This window comes from Sturnira hondurensis, unplaced genomic scaffold, assembly GCF_014824575.4.
Source record: "Sturnira hondurensis isolate 20B ecotype Veracruz unplaced genomic scaffold, ASM1482457v3 Scaffold0006437, whole genome shotgun sequence".
NCBI classification, from domain to species: domain Eukaryota; kingdom Metazoa; phylum Chordata; class Mammalia; order Chiroptera; family Phyllostomidae; genus Sturnira; species Sturnira hondurensis.
The window spans coordinates 10353441-10366026 of record NW_028079068.1 but is presented as its reverse complement, the minus strand read 5'-3'; the positions used below and the strand labels follow the sequence as shown (position 1 = coordinate 10366026).

General features: G+C 58.1%; 3 protein-coding genes across 3 annotated transcripts; 2 read left to right on the top strand and 1 right to left on the bottom strand.

The window, feature by feature from the left end:
• Window positions 1–805: 805 nt before the first annotated feature.
• ATP6V1F (ATPase H+ transporting V1 subunit F) lies at window positions 806–3436 on the top strand. Its single transcript, XM_037049240.1, has 2 exons — window positions 806–1048; window positions 2970–3436. Exons 1-2 carry the CDS (start codon window positions 891–893, stop codon window positions 3169–3171), a joined length of 360 nt encoding a protein of 119 aa, XP_036905135.1. The 5' UTR covers window positions 806–890; the 3' UTR covers window positions 3172–3436.
• A 95-nt stretch (window positions 3437–3531) lies between these two features.
• SPMIP1 (sperm microtubule inner protein 1) lies at window positions 3532–5975 on the top strand. Its single transcript, XM_037049239.1, has 2 exons — window positions 3532–4424; window positions 5716–5975. The coding sequence occupies exons 1-2, from the start codon at window positions 4004–4006 to the stop codon at window positions 5823–5825; spliced, it is 531 nt and encodes a 176-aa protein (XP_036905134.1). The 5' UTR covers window positions 3532–4003; the 3' UTR covers window positions 5826–5975.
• A 744-nt stretch (window positions 5976–6719) lies between these two features.
• On the bottom strand, window positions 6720–12079 carry LOC118989212 (uncharacterized). Its single transcript, XM_037049296.1, has 8 exons — window positions 11695–12079; window positions 11536–11622; window positions 11292–11453; window positions 10429–10493; window positions 10001–10107; window positions 8425–8492; window positions 6919–7200; window positions 6720–6836 (listed from the first exon to the last, which is right to left on the bottom strand). The coding sequence occupies exons 1-8, from the start codon at window positions 11818–11820 to the stop codon at window positions 6720–6722; spliced, it is 1014 nt and encodes a 337-aa protein (XP_036905191.1). The 5' UTR covers window positions 11821–12079.
• Window positions 12080–12586: the final 507 nt, after the last annotated feature.

Below are 12586 nucleotides of genomic sequence, written 5' to 3'. Positions count from 1 at the left end.
TCTCACTGTCCTTCAGTGACATCTGGATGATTTTTTCCTCAGGATAACATCTTTTATCTTTTTTTAAGGCATTTATTCCCTCTAGCCACTAAGGTTCACACAGGCTGTTCATCTTTGCAAGAACACCCTCTTCTCATTTCTACCCACTCGGTTCGGCTGGAAACCTTTTTGAGAGTCCCCTCTTCCATGGATTAGTTACCTCTGACATGTGCTTCCACAGACTTCTCACATTTTAGTAATTAACGCGCTGCTTTGTAATTGCCTGTTCACTCGATTCTCCCTCACTCATCAGTAACATCGTTAACTCGTTCACTTATTTGTTTGTTTATTTATTTATTTTATCTTGAGAGAGAGAAGCATGGATTTGTTGTTCCGCACTTGTTTATGCGTTCATCGGTTGTTGCTACACGCGCGCTGCCAAGGGTTGGGCCTCAACCTTAGTGTATCAGGAGGACGTTCTAACAAACTGAATAACCAGCCAGGGCCTGTTCACACTTTTATTAATTAAACAGTATATACTGTTAACTGTGTGCCATATACGCCCGACAAAGACCAAGACCTCGCCTTGAAGGACAGGAACGGTCTCCACCTGTGGAGATTTCCTTGTTTAAGAGGAGTAGGCTGTACCCTAACCAACCAGACAATCCAACGACCTTCGCCAATCCGTGATGCCGCACGGACTTCTGGGAATTGTAGTCTCCAGACTCCAGCCACTCCAAGGCGCAGGCCGTAAAGATTAAGGCCGTTTTGCTATCAATGCGCATGTTCTGGGAGGTGGAGTGGCGGCTCTGCGCATGCCTGTAGGGTGGGGGTGCGACCGAAAGGTGGTGCGTTGTGGAGGCGGGGATTCCGGTGCTTCAGGCTTTGGTGGCTGAGCTCTATCTGCTGGGATGGCGGGCAGGGGAAAGCTAATTGCGGTGATCGGAGACGAGGACACGGTGACTGGCTTCCTGCTGGGCGGCATAGGGGAGCTTAACAAGAACCGCCACCCTAATTTCCTGGTGGTGGAGAAGGATACTACCATCAATGAAATCGAAGACACTTTCCGGTACGGCAGCCAGCGAGGCCAGAATGGGACCCTCTGTTGCCGGATGGGAGCACCGGGAGGTGGGGGCGGCGCGGGGACCGGCGCCTTGGGGCTTCCAGACCCTGGCCGAAGTGCTAGTTTCCCCCTCGGGGGTCAGGGAGATCAGTCCGCCGGCCCTTCCTGAGAGAAGTCCTTCGTGCCCCAGATTCCCTTTGGGGGCTACGTCGGGTTCACGAGTTCCCATCTCACATGACCGTGTGTCAGGAAAGAAGGGGAACGAGCTCGTGGCGGGCGCCGTCCCTCGGCGCCACCTGCCCTGCCAAGGTTCGGCGTACGGAGCGCCCAGGACCCGGAAGCGGGCAGTCTGTGCTCCTCTGCAGGGGTCCCAGTTCACCCGTAGAGCAGGCTCCGGGTGTGGCGAGCACTAGGCTCTCCTGCCCCAGCGAACAGGTAGGCGGCCCTGGGCTGTCTTGTACTTTCGTCTGTCTTACAGGCTCAGAGTAGTCCTGTTAAGCCCAGGGTTGTTATTTGCACTTACGCGGGAGAAAACGAAAGCTCGGAGAGGTTAAGGCACATACCAAAGTCAAATGATTTGGAAGAGACCGAGTTCGGATTTGAACCCAGTCCCAAACCTTTCTGCGTCTCTTGAACCAGGTCCACAATCCGCTTGTGCCACTCTCCCCAGTCTGTCTGGAAATTTCCCACTGTCCTGGGCACAGTGGGCAGAATATCAGGACTGGGTCCTGCTCTCTGCAGGCATATCCCTAAATTCAGGCAGTGCCCTGGTGACTAGAATGGAGGGTGCCAGCCCCGCCCCCCCCTCCGTTCTTTCCCTCACTCCTTCTCCAGGCCCCTGCTGCCAAGTCCCGGAAACAAAGCACTCGCACTTGTTTCACCCTCAACGGCCCAGCCCTGAGCTGCTGCCTGCCGGTTGGGACTGGTTCGTGTGGGGCGCGGACTGACAGGGGCCGACCTGGGAGGCAGATCTCAGCTGGTCTCTGAGCGGCCGGGTAAAGCGATCTCAGTTGTCATGGGAGAAGGGCAAATTTCACTTCAAGAACTTGCCATGTTTCCGACCAAAAGGGGCCTCCTCGGAGGTCAAGTCTAACCTACTCCAGTGTCTGGCACGGAGGAAGTGCTCAGTAAATCGCTTTCTAAAATTATTAATATTAAATTTCTTGGGGGTAACATTGGTTAATAACATGAATTTCAGATGTACAACTTCCTAATACAAAGTAAATAGTTTTAATAGATAGCTAAATGAATGAACGGGTGGGTGGTCCGAAGAGAGGAAGATCCCAGTGCCCAGTCCTCTCTGTGTGGAAAGTGTGGTCCCTGTTACTGATTTTCCTCTTAACCCTGTCGTGTTTGGGGCTCATGACAGACTTCCCCAGTGATCCATCCCTGTCCTTGTCATTGGACTTTGAGGTCTCTAATGGTCTTATCAACCCCCCTTTTTAAAAAATTCAGTTTGCTTTCCTTTGAAAAGTTAATGCGTTCATGTGGTTTGCAATTTAATACTTAAATGATTTACACGTTGTCTCACTCCCATCTCTGTCCTCTTCTACCTTCTTACTTCCCTCTTCCGCCCATGGATACCCACTTAGCTTCCCTCCACGTCGTCTTTATGCAAACCCGAAGGGACAGGTGTACTTACTGTTCTCTCTGTTACACAAAGGCAACATATGAGACACACTGCTATGGACCCTAATCTGCAATACCAGTGCACTTAGGAGCTTTCTAAGCAGGGGAGGTAGAAGCCAACCCTGACCATGGACCCTAGATTCTGAATGAAATTGATTCTGGAGAGGATGGAGAGTTTTGTGTAGCAGCCTTTACCCTGGTCTCCTGTGCTCTCTGGGGGAAGCTTATTCATCCCCCTGCAGCCCAGCCACTAACTCAGAGTAGGCTGCCATGGTCTCCCTTCTCATGTCTCCAACAGGCAGTTTCTGAACCGGGATGACATCGGCATCATCCTCATCAACCAGTATATCGCAGAGATGGTACGGCATGCCCTTGACGCCCACCAGCGCTCCATCCCGGCTGTTCTCGAGATCCCGTCCAAGGAGCACCCCTATGATGCTGCCAAGGACTCCATCCTGCGGAGGGCCAGGGGCATGTTCACGGCTGAAGACCTGCGCTAAGGGACTCCCCACTGCCCTGCTGCCTCTCCCAGGCGTGCCATGGGCCCCTTTCTAAGTTTCAAGCTTCTGATTCCCAATTTCCTGCCCCTTCCCACTCCATCGAGAGGCTAGATGAGGTGCTTCCATGTTGCTGGGGCCCCGCCATTAAAATCAAGACTGGTCAGGGAACCGGAAGCTGATTGTCCTCCCTGCCCACTCTCTCTTTCCTGTGCCGTTACACGGTGTCATTGTTGGTGTTAAATTAAATAATGTTTTTCTCTCCAAACTGATCCTGGGTGCTAGAAAGGACCCGTGTGCAGTAAGGCCATTGGAGGGACTAGATGGTCAGATCTGGAAAAGAGTCTGCTGGAGATTCGAGCGCAGAGGAACTAGTAAAGGAAGGTTGTCTATGGCCGGGAGGCCATAACTTGAGAACTGGTCCTCTGAATCAAAGGTGACCAGCTCTGGCAGGGAGGAACCAGGGGGAGGCTTGAGCCCAGACCCCTGGCTTCCCCATTTCAGTCTGTATTGGTTGGGGGTGTGGGGGTCCTGACCCAGGGGACGGAAGCAGAAAGCACTGGAAACCTGGAAGCCTGTGTGATACTGGACCTGGCCTGGGACCTGCAGAAGGTGTGAGGGTCAAGGCCCTCAGCTGGTGGGCCTGGCCCGAGGCTGCCCAGTTAGCAAGGCGGGTGAGGCCTGCTGGGGGCATGGCAGGTAGAACCCTGGCCCTGTGTGAGGTGAGGCATGGTTGCCTGGCGACCGCCCCTGGGCAGCCACCTCCTGGCAGCAAGGCTCTGCTTGCTGTGTTCACCTCCCAGCTGTAGCCACCCTGGTGCCTCTCCTTGCCACCATGATGCGGCAACTCAACATGGATACGGTGCGGCAGAACTTCTGGAAGGAAGAGTATCTGAGGGAGAAAATGTTGCGCTGTGAATGGCATCGCAAGTATGGGTCGATGGTGAGGGCCAAGCAGAAGGCTAAAGCTGCAGCCCGCCTTCCCCTCCACCTGCCCACTCTGCATCCCGAAGCCCCACTCCCACCCTTACCTGCCCCCAAGGCAGGCCCTTCCAGGGTCCCCAGCCCTGCCCTGGAGGCTCCCGTGCAGTCGGAAATGTACCCTGTACTGCCAGCCACCCGGGCCCTGCTGTATGAAGGCATCTCGCACGACTCCCAGGGGCGCTACCGCTACCTCAACACCCGCAAACAGGACATCCCGGAGATGCGCTACCGCTTCCCCATCGCCACCAGCTTCACCTATGGCTGGCAGCTGGGTGAGCCCCAACCTGGAAATGCCCTCACCAACAGGCACCGGCCATGAGCCGGGCAGTGTGCCAGGCCCTAGGCACACGAGACACGTGAACACTCCTTTATGGGGCATCCATAAGAGCCAGGGAATGTCTGAGACACGGAAGTTCTGTGATGAGATTAGAGTGATGGGGAGGGAGCTGGGTGCGGGGGGCATGCTCAGATAGGATGGTCAGGGAAAGCCTGACTGGGGCCCGAAAGGTTGAGAGCTAAATGATGAGGAGGAAGAGTTTGAGGGGTATTTTAAGTGTGAGGGGAAGCCAGTGGAAGGTTTTAAGCAGGTGAGTACACTGATTTGCTTTTTGAAAAATCGCCTCGACTGCTCTGTAGGTGCTGGCTTTTGCAGGGAACAGTGTGGCTGGTGGGTGAGTTAGGCAGCTACTTTGAGTTTTCCTAGCAAGAGGCGATAGCTTGGGCCGGGGTGATTAGCAGAGCTGGAATAGGTTCGGGATATGTTTTCCAAGAAGAATCAATGGAACTTTCGGATGGATTGAGAGAAAGGGTAAGGATGCTGATGACGGCGTCCAGGGGTTGGGCTGAAGCAGCTGCAACAGGGAGGACTGGGAGAGGGGCGGGGCTGAAGGGCGTGGGAAGACCAATCAGCGCTGGCCCTGTCAGTGAGGCAGCTGCGTTCAGAAGTCACCCTCGAGCATGGTGTAGTCTGAGGAGAAGAGCTAAGGTGTGGGGAAAGGAGCTCACTAAGGGGTGGTGTCCAGCTGCAGGGTGATGCTGAGTGTCCTTTCGTTCTCTGTGGTCTTGAGTTCCAAGTGAACTACTCAGCCGTGTTTTTCCCCAGCTGCTGTAGTGCCTGGGTGGAACAGGTGGATGGCTGGGGGTACACACAGTTCGAAGTTTGCCTACTCCCCCCCCACTTTCCCTGGGGCCCTAAAAGGGAAGTAAAGGGAATGATTTCCAGCCGAAGTGGGAGGTGGAAAAAAGCCCCAGTTGCAGAAATGTCTAGCTTTGTCTGTCCCTGTGAAGCAGCACTGGGTGCCCTGCCACCCACCCTGTAGAGGACCCCGGGGCTGGGGGCGCTGACGGGGCACAGCCGAGTGGCGTTCTGCCATCACGGCGGCGTTGAGCACCCCGCCTGCTCCGTGTTCCCACAGCCCCCACTCCTCGGAAGCACTTTGTATTTCTTCCAGCTCACAACTGGGACACGACAGGGTCAGATGCCTGGGGCTGGCAGATGGGGCGCTGAGCTCTGCGCCTGGCTTTCCCAGGAACCCATTCCTGGCCTCTGGCGTCTCTCCCCAGGCCCACCAGTGAAGCAAGATATGATCTTCTGCAAGATGTGTCACATCGAATCATTCTTCCGCAAGAACGGGGCCTTCTTGCCCCTTGACCCCCGGGACCTGGCCCTCTGACCGTGTGTGGGCTGGGCGGTGTGCTGAGGGGTGGGGAAGAAATCACCCGCCACCCAGTGGAACGAAGCTGCCATGTGTCTGTGTGTCTGTGTGTCTGGCTCTCCCAGGCCCTGAGGTTGCACTCTGGGACCTTTTTTTTTAATGACTTTTTAAAAAATATTTTATTTTATTTTTAGAAAAAGGGGGAAGGAAGGAGGAAGAGAGGGAAACATTGATGTGAGAGAGAAACATGGATGGAGAAACACGGATCAATTGCCTCTCACATGCCCACAACCAGGGACCTGGCCTGCAAGCCAGGAATCAAACAGGCCTCGACCGTTCGGGTTACAGGCAGGCGGGCACGCAATCCACTGAGCCACACCAGCCAGGGCATGAGCCTTTTGAAACGACCTTCGATCCGAAGGTTGCCCTCTTCCCTTAACCACCACCTCTTTAATCATCCTTTTGAAGATTCGGCGCTAGAGAGACTGGGAAGAATGAGCACTACTCTCAGGGGACGCGCTCCTCAGCACCAGGGGGGCACAGTAGCTGCTGGAAGTTCTGGGTGTTTCTGGAGAGAAGGTGGCCTGTTATCCCAGATGCCAGGGAAGGGGGGCTGCCACCATCCTGTAAACCTCCCCCCCTGTACCCCCTCACCTGGCTCCGAGGGCCTGCAGCCTCCCTGTCCTCTCCAGCAACCTGTTCCAGTTGCTCCCGAAGAGCACACCGCCCCTCCACGTCCTTCTGGGCAGAGCGGAGCCCTGATCGCCCTTGCATCCCGGCCCAGCCCTGACAGGGCCAGCAGGAGGCAGCACCCAGACTTCCCCTACCCCGCCTCTCCATGGGTGACAGCGCAAGTGCAGGACACGTGCGCTTCAAAGGGATCCAGCTAGCGCCCGGCTGGACCCCTGCCCCTCACCACCTTCTCCCCGGGGGTCTTGCCTGTGGCTGGAGCTGAGCTGGGCTGGGTGGGGGCCCCAGGGGGTGCACCCGGCAGAGACGGTTCCTGGCGATGCGAAGGCGGTCCAGGACCTGGTGTTGAGAGCTGTCAGCGGGCGGCGGCCACCTTTCTGTGCCCAGCCTGCCAGTGGTCCCACCCAGGGCTGGGACGCACCCGGAGCCGCTGCTGCTCGCGGTCCTGCCACCGCCGGCGCCTGGCTGCGCCCTGCAACTCCAGCAGCCGCTGTAGCGTCGACTCCCGCTGCGCCGCACTCAGGGCCCCCGAGGCCTTTTCCTTGCCTGGGACCCTGGGCCATGCGGCCTTCAAAGCCTTGGGGCCCTCGGCAGCGTCCCTCCACTCTTCAAGGGGGACCGGGAACCTCTCGGAGCCGTCAGCCCCCAGCTCCCTCGCCTCGTCCGCCTGCTGCTCCGCGGTACCTGGGCCCCCTCCCGGGTCCTGCAGCCCGTGCGGATTGCGCACCAGTCCTAAGCCCCCCGGGAGAGCAGCAGGGTGCTCCTGCTGCTCAGAGTCCCTGGTACTCAAGGCCAATTGCGTCACAGCTCCTGGGCTTGGGAGCTGCAGCTGGGCCCGGGGCCTCTGTAGCTGAAGGGGAGCCAGTGCCTTCTCTTGGCCGGCCCACTGCTCTCCCATGGCCAGGGCCTTGTCTTGTCTGTGGCCGTGGGTCTTGTCCTGTGTCAGCTGGATGCCCCTTCCCCCGGGGCCTGGGCCCTCCCTTCTCCCGGACTTTGATATCCTTTCTCCCAGAGACTCGCAGAAGCCCCCCGGGGTTCCCCAGGAGCCTCCTTCCTCCCGGGGTTGGGTGGGTGCCTCCCCCTGAGCCACCTCCCAGGTTTGTGAGACCCAGCCCCTGCCTCCAGGGGAGGGAAGGTCCTTCACTTCCTGGCTTTGGGGAGTCTCCTTTCTCGGGCACTTGGGGCAATTTTCTTTTGGATCATGAAGAGCATCTTTGTCCTCACCCTGAGGGGTCTCCCACCCCAGACCCCCAGAGACCTCTTGTCCCAGAGCCTGAGCAGACTCCGCACTCTGACCCTGGTTGGCCCTCCCTGTCTGAGTCCGAGGAGCTTCTTTGTTCTCCCCCTGGGGGGCCTCCTCTCCCCGACCCTGAGGGGTCTCTCTCTCCCCCTGAGGGATCTCCTCTCTCTGACTCTGTGGGCTCTCAATCCCCAGAAGTTTCTGAAGTTCTGTTCTGTCCTGACTCAAGCTCCAGCCCAGCCCCTCAGTGGAATCTTGGGGTTCGGGCAGGCCTGAGGGTCCCATGGCTTCCTGAGGGATCTTTCTTCCCTGTGGGCTTCCGGATGCCAGTGGGAGGGGCCTGTGGGTCGTGGGCTCAGCTTGGCCCCTCTCTTCCTTCAGGACCCAGGTCTGGGGAGGAAGAGTGCTTTGTTCCAGGCTGGCAAGGGAATCCCTGTGCCAGGACCACTTGAGTGGGGGGAGCCTGGAGATCCCAGTGGCTTCCCCCAGGGGGCCTCACTTCCCTTATGGCCCTTGCCTGATCCTCGAGTTTGTTACACCCATGTTATGTACTGATGGTCCCTTCTTCCACCTGGCTGTAGGAGGTGCCCTGCCTGGACCCAGCAGCCTCCCCCAGGGCAAACCCCATCCACCCCTGCTGCCCCCAAGCTGAGAGGGCCCTGGCCCAGGATGCTTTGACCCCATCACCTTGAACTCTGAGTTTCCTGGCTTCCCAAAGCTGCTGCAGGTGGTGGGGTCCGGCTCTGGTAAGCAGCCTGAGGGAGAAAGATTGATGTGAGGACCCCTCTGCACAGGTCCCAGCCCCTGACACATTCCACCTGAACTGCAACCAAGAAGCCTGGGGCATCTCCGGCAGTTAAGGGGAGGGGGTGTCCAGAGAGCTGGTGTTTGAACCTCAGGGCTGTCCTAGTTCATTGTTCCACCTTTATTTACTCAGCCTGATACGTGCCTGCTTGCCAGGTTTGCCTGCCTACAGCGGACCCTGTCTTCCTCATCCTCCTGGCCAAGGCAGACCATCTCTCGGACACCTGTGCACTCTCTCCTCCCCCGCGGGATGCCTCGGAGCGGGAAGGGCCTCAGGAGGACACCCTCACTTCGTCCCGATGGGCCCATCCAGGCCCATGAAGAAACCCAGTGCGTGGACCTCACTTGGCTATCATTGAGGAAAACCCTCTTAGCTCTTTCTTGGTTTCTGACAGCAAAATCAAATGAAGTTCAAGAAGTAAAATCTTAGGCCAGAGCCGGGCCTCAAAACGGCAACGTCTTCCTAATCAACAAAAGGAATCTGACACGGGACATGAGATGCTGCCAGGCCGCTGCAGCTGGGGAGGGAGGAAAGCCACTCCGCATCCGGAAAACTGGTCGAAAGGCCTTGATTTCATGAGGTCTTAGACGGAGGCCTTTCTCAGGAACAGCCCATCTCTACGCAACATGGATGTGCGGATATTCGTAACAGTGACCAAGAGGGGATGTTCTCTGAAAATGCCTGTTTTTTTAGCGGTTTCTGAACCAAGGGGTCTGATATGATTCTCACGCCTTTAGAAATTATTGACGGAGAAATCCTCCAAGCTCCTTCCTCTCTCGTTCTGTAGTCTCGCTAGATCTCTTTCTCTGGTAACAATGTAATTGATACCCCCATATTCCCAAGTATTCCCATCCTTGTCAAACTGTCTCTATCAGCAGAAAAATAATCATTGGCACGTTCTTTCTCTCTCTCACACACGATGGAGTCATTAAAAGCTCGTGGCTTTGCTGGGTTTATGATTTAACAAATCCTTTGAGAGTCTGTTTCTTCCAAATTAACAGGGCCAGGGCTCACAGCATCTGTCCCACTGGATTCTCATTGCCCGTGTATGGTCACCCGCTGTCACTAGGGTGTGGTCTCAGAGACAAGGACCAAGTGACAGGGCCAAGACTCTTATGCTCGGGGTGCCCCCAGTGCCTGGCCTAAGGGTGGCCAATAGGTTACTCTATTCCCTCCATTCTGAGCCTCCATGGACAGACATTCCACATGTCCCTTCCCTGAGCCCCAGCTGAGCTTCAGAACCCTCCCAGACACAGCCCCTGAGACAGCTGCTGCCAATCAGGGGGACTGTACATAAAATAAATCCTACTTGTGCTCCCTGGGTGCCCCCACACCCAACAAAAAGGTATGAGACGAAGAATGAGTGAGGACTTCCCTGCCTCCTCCCAGTCTAGTCTGGCCGCCCCCGAGCCCAGGGGCTCCCACCGTCCTGGCTGCCGACCCCTCCTGTCAACATACCAGGTGTGGGCTCTGCAGGCATGCCAGGGCTCTCCCACCTCGGGGCCACGTCACTCCCAGCTTCCCCTGGATCTGGGGCTGATGACCCGCCTGCAGCCTGCCCCCTGCTGGAGTGCAAGGGCCGCCTCGGATGCACCTCCTGCGTCTGGCTCCGGAAGGGGGAGCACCTGCCTGCCAGTCCCCGCCCCCCGCCGCCCCAGCAGGCTGCTGAGCCTTCCCACCCCAACATCCAGACTCAACCCAGGGCAGCCTGCCCCAGCGCCTGCACCCACCACGATCCTGGGAGCTGGACCCCGGGGGCTGTGGGTGCAGCTGAGGGAGAGCCCCGGGAGGAGCCCGGGCTGTGGAAGGAGACCAGGAAAGTGGCACGTCCTTGCTCATTTCTGTGGCAACACAGAGTGCACAGGTTCCCTGGGAGAAACACTCACCCCTCCAGGAAGCGATGGTGCTGGCTCCGGTTGTTCCCAGCCTGGGGTGATGAGCACCCGGAACTCTGGAAGGGTTTGGGGGTGGCCTAGTCCCCAGGGCACCAGTGTGGTAGGCAGCCTTGAAAATGGCCCCCAGAGACCACTCCTCCTGGCACCTACACCCTTGAGTGACCCCCTCCCCTCCCCCTCCAAGTGAAGGAACTTGGAAAAGGTCCCTCCTGCCCAGTCTAGGCTTCACATCAGCCCGCTGTCCCAGCCAACAACATGGGCTGGACATTTCCTCCTCCTCGGCCCAGAGACGGCTGCCCCCCTGCCCACAGTGCCTTGGCAGCTGGTGGCTGAGCTGCGCTGGAGGCACAGTCACCGTTCCCAGTCACCACAGCACCCTTCTTCCTAGTGGGGTCGGCCCGGCCACCGGCCCTGGAGGAAGGGGCACCTGCTGGGGCTGCTCAGTGCCCCATGTCAGAGGCACCCGGGCATCAGCACCTCTGCCCCGGGGCTCTGCCAGCCCAGCCTTCCTCCCACGCTGTGGCCATGTCCAAAGGCTTCTACGCGTGACCATGCAGCTGGTGGGACTGAGCCACCTGTGAACGGTGGATTGGTGGTAAAGCCTGCCCAGAACCAGCAGGCCTTGCACTCCGGGCATGGCGCTAAACCCTTCACATGGACGAGTTCCAGGTCCTGCCGGCTGCCCTCTGAGAAAGGTGTTATCTCCCCCATTTCGTATATGGAGGTTTGCAGTCCCCACAGAGCGTCAGAGCAGAGATCTGAACCAGGTCTCTCTGTCTCTGGAGCCCACCCTCCTTCCACTTCCCTTACCACTGCAATTGCCCACCCCCGTGTCCACTCACCCCCCTGCTCACCCCGCTCATCCGCTGCCTGGGGTCTGCACCCATCCCACCACAGGGCTCGCTGTGCTGGCTCCACGCATGCTGGGCCTGGTCCCTCAGGCCACTGACCTGGACCCGGGGAGGCCAGAAGAGGCCCAGCCCTGCCCCAGTTAGCAGCTCCAGGTCCCACAGGAGCTGTGGAGAGATGGGATGCCAGGACTCAAGGGGGGGTCCACCCTGCCCTCTGCCCTCTGCCCCACCCCCAGCCAGCCCCTACCTGCTCCTGGGCCCGCTGGCTCCGTTCCATCTCCAGCAGCACGGCAGGCAGCTCCAGGCCTGGGGGACAGGCCTGACCCTCTTGCACCTGGGGAGGCAATGTTGGGTCAGGCCCCACCGAGAGCCTATCCCTTTGGAGACAGTGCCCTGCCTCCCTCACCTGCCGCAGTGCAGCCCGGAGCTGGCCCAGGCCCACAGGGCACCGGAAGAGGTGCTGGTACAGAGCCAATGCCTGCTTGGGGCTACAAGGGAGCCCTAGGTCCCCAGGTGTGGCTGCCTGCGCCATGGGGTAGGGAGCTGGAACAGATGACCCCTCCCTCCTCTTTCCCTGTGCCCCTGCGGCCTGGAGAGAGGACGACCAAGAGCTGCACACGGGAGCAAGGAGACAAAGCCTCTGAGCTCAATAATGCAGGACCCTGACATCTGAGCCACGGCCTGGACCCCCGCCAAGTCCCATGGAGATGCAGGCCTGACTCAGAAAGGGTTTCTCGGTCTTGGAGGCGGTGGTGAGGTCAGGAGTGTGATCCTGCCTGGAGAGGTGTGTGCACTGGCTTGTCTACGATCCCAAACGAGTATCTGTTTTTCGTCCACATATGCACATGCATGTACGAAGCGACACTGTTACATAGGCAACTAATGTGCTCAATTCCGACAGCAGCTGCCAACAGCAGGCTGTCTGCTCGGGCACCAGCGCTCCATACGGTGATTTTTCCTCAAAGCAACACGCTGAAATAGGTGCTATCATTCTCGTTCCCATTTTACAGCTCAGAAGACTGGGCCCCGGAGAGTGAGCTGCCCTAACCGACATGTGCGCTGTCTCCCTCACCTGGAGACCGGTGGCCAGGATACACAGGCCCTGGGAAAACGTGGTCCCTGCGTGCGAGCTGTCACAGGCAGGGCAATAGCAAACGCTTCCCTAGTGCTGGCTGCAAACTGTCCCCATGCAGAGAGAGCACTGGCTGATCATGGGTCATTCTGCTCATCCCTTGCAATGCACCAGATGAGGACACAGCCGGTGTGGTAGGACCAGGGCAGGGAGCGAACACGCGAGA

What these genes read in the sequence shown, in the direction of transcription:
- SPMIP1 (XM_037049239.1), top strand. Translation starts at nt 4,004, where the DNA reads ATGATGCGGCAACTCAACATGGATACGGTGCGGCAGAACTTCTGGAAG. An exon ending in CACCTATGGCTGGCAGCTGG is followed by an intron (nt 4,425 to 5,715) that starts GTGAGCCCCAAC and finishes GTCTCTCCCCAG; the next exon opens with GCCCACCAGTGAAGCAAGAT.
- LOC118989212 (XM_037049296.1), bottom strand. Translation starts at nt 11,820, where the DNA reads ATGGCGCAGGCAGCCACACCTGGGGACCTAGGGCTCCCTTGTAGCCCC. An exon ending in CCAGGCAGCGGATGAGCGGG is followed by an intron (nt 10,494 to 11,291) that starts GTGAGCAGGGGG and finishes AAACCCTTCCAG; the next exon opens with AGTTCCGGGTGCTCATCACC. An exon ending in CAGGAAACTCAGAGTTCAAG is followed by an intron (nt 7,201 to 8,424) that starts GTGATGGGGTCA and finishes CACGGGCTGCAG; the next exon opens with GACCCGGGAGGGGGCCCAGG.
- ATP6V1F (XM_037049240.1), top strand. Translation starts at nt 891, where the DNA reads ATGGCGGGCAGGGGAAAGCTAATTGCGGTGATCGGAGACGAGGACACG. An exon ending in GAAATCGAAGACACTTTCCG is followed by an intron (nt 1,049 to 2,969) that starts GTACGGCAGCCA and finishes TGTCTCCAACAG; the next exon opens with GCAGTTTCTGAACCGGGATG.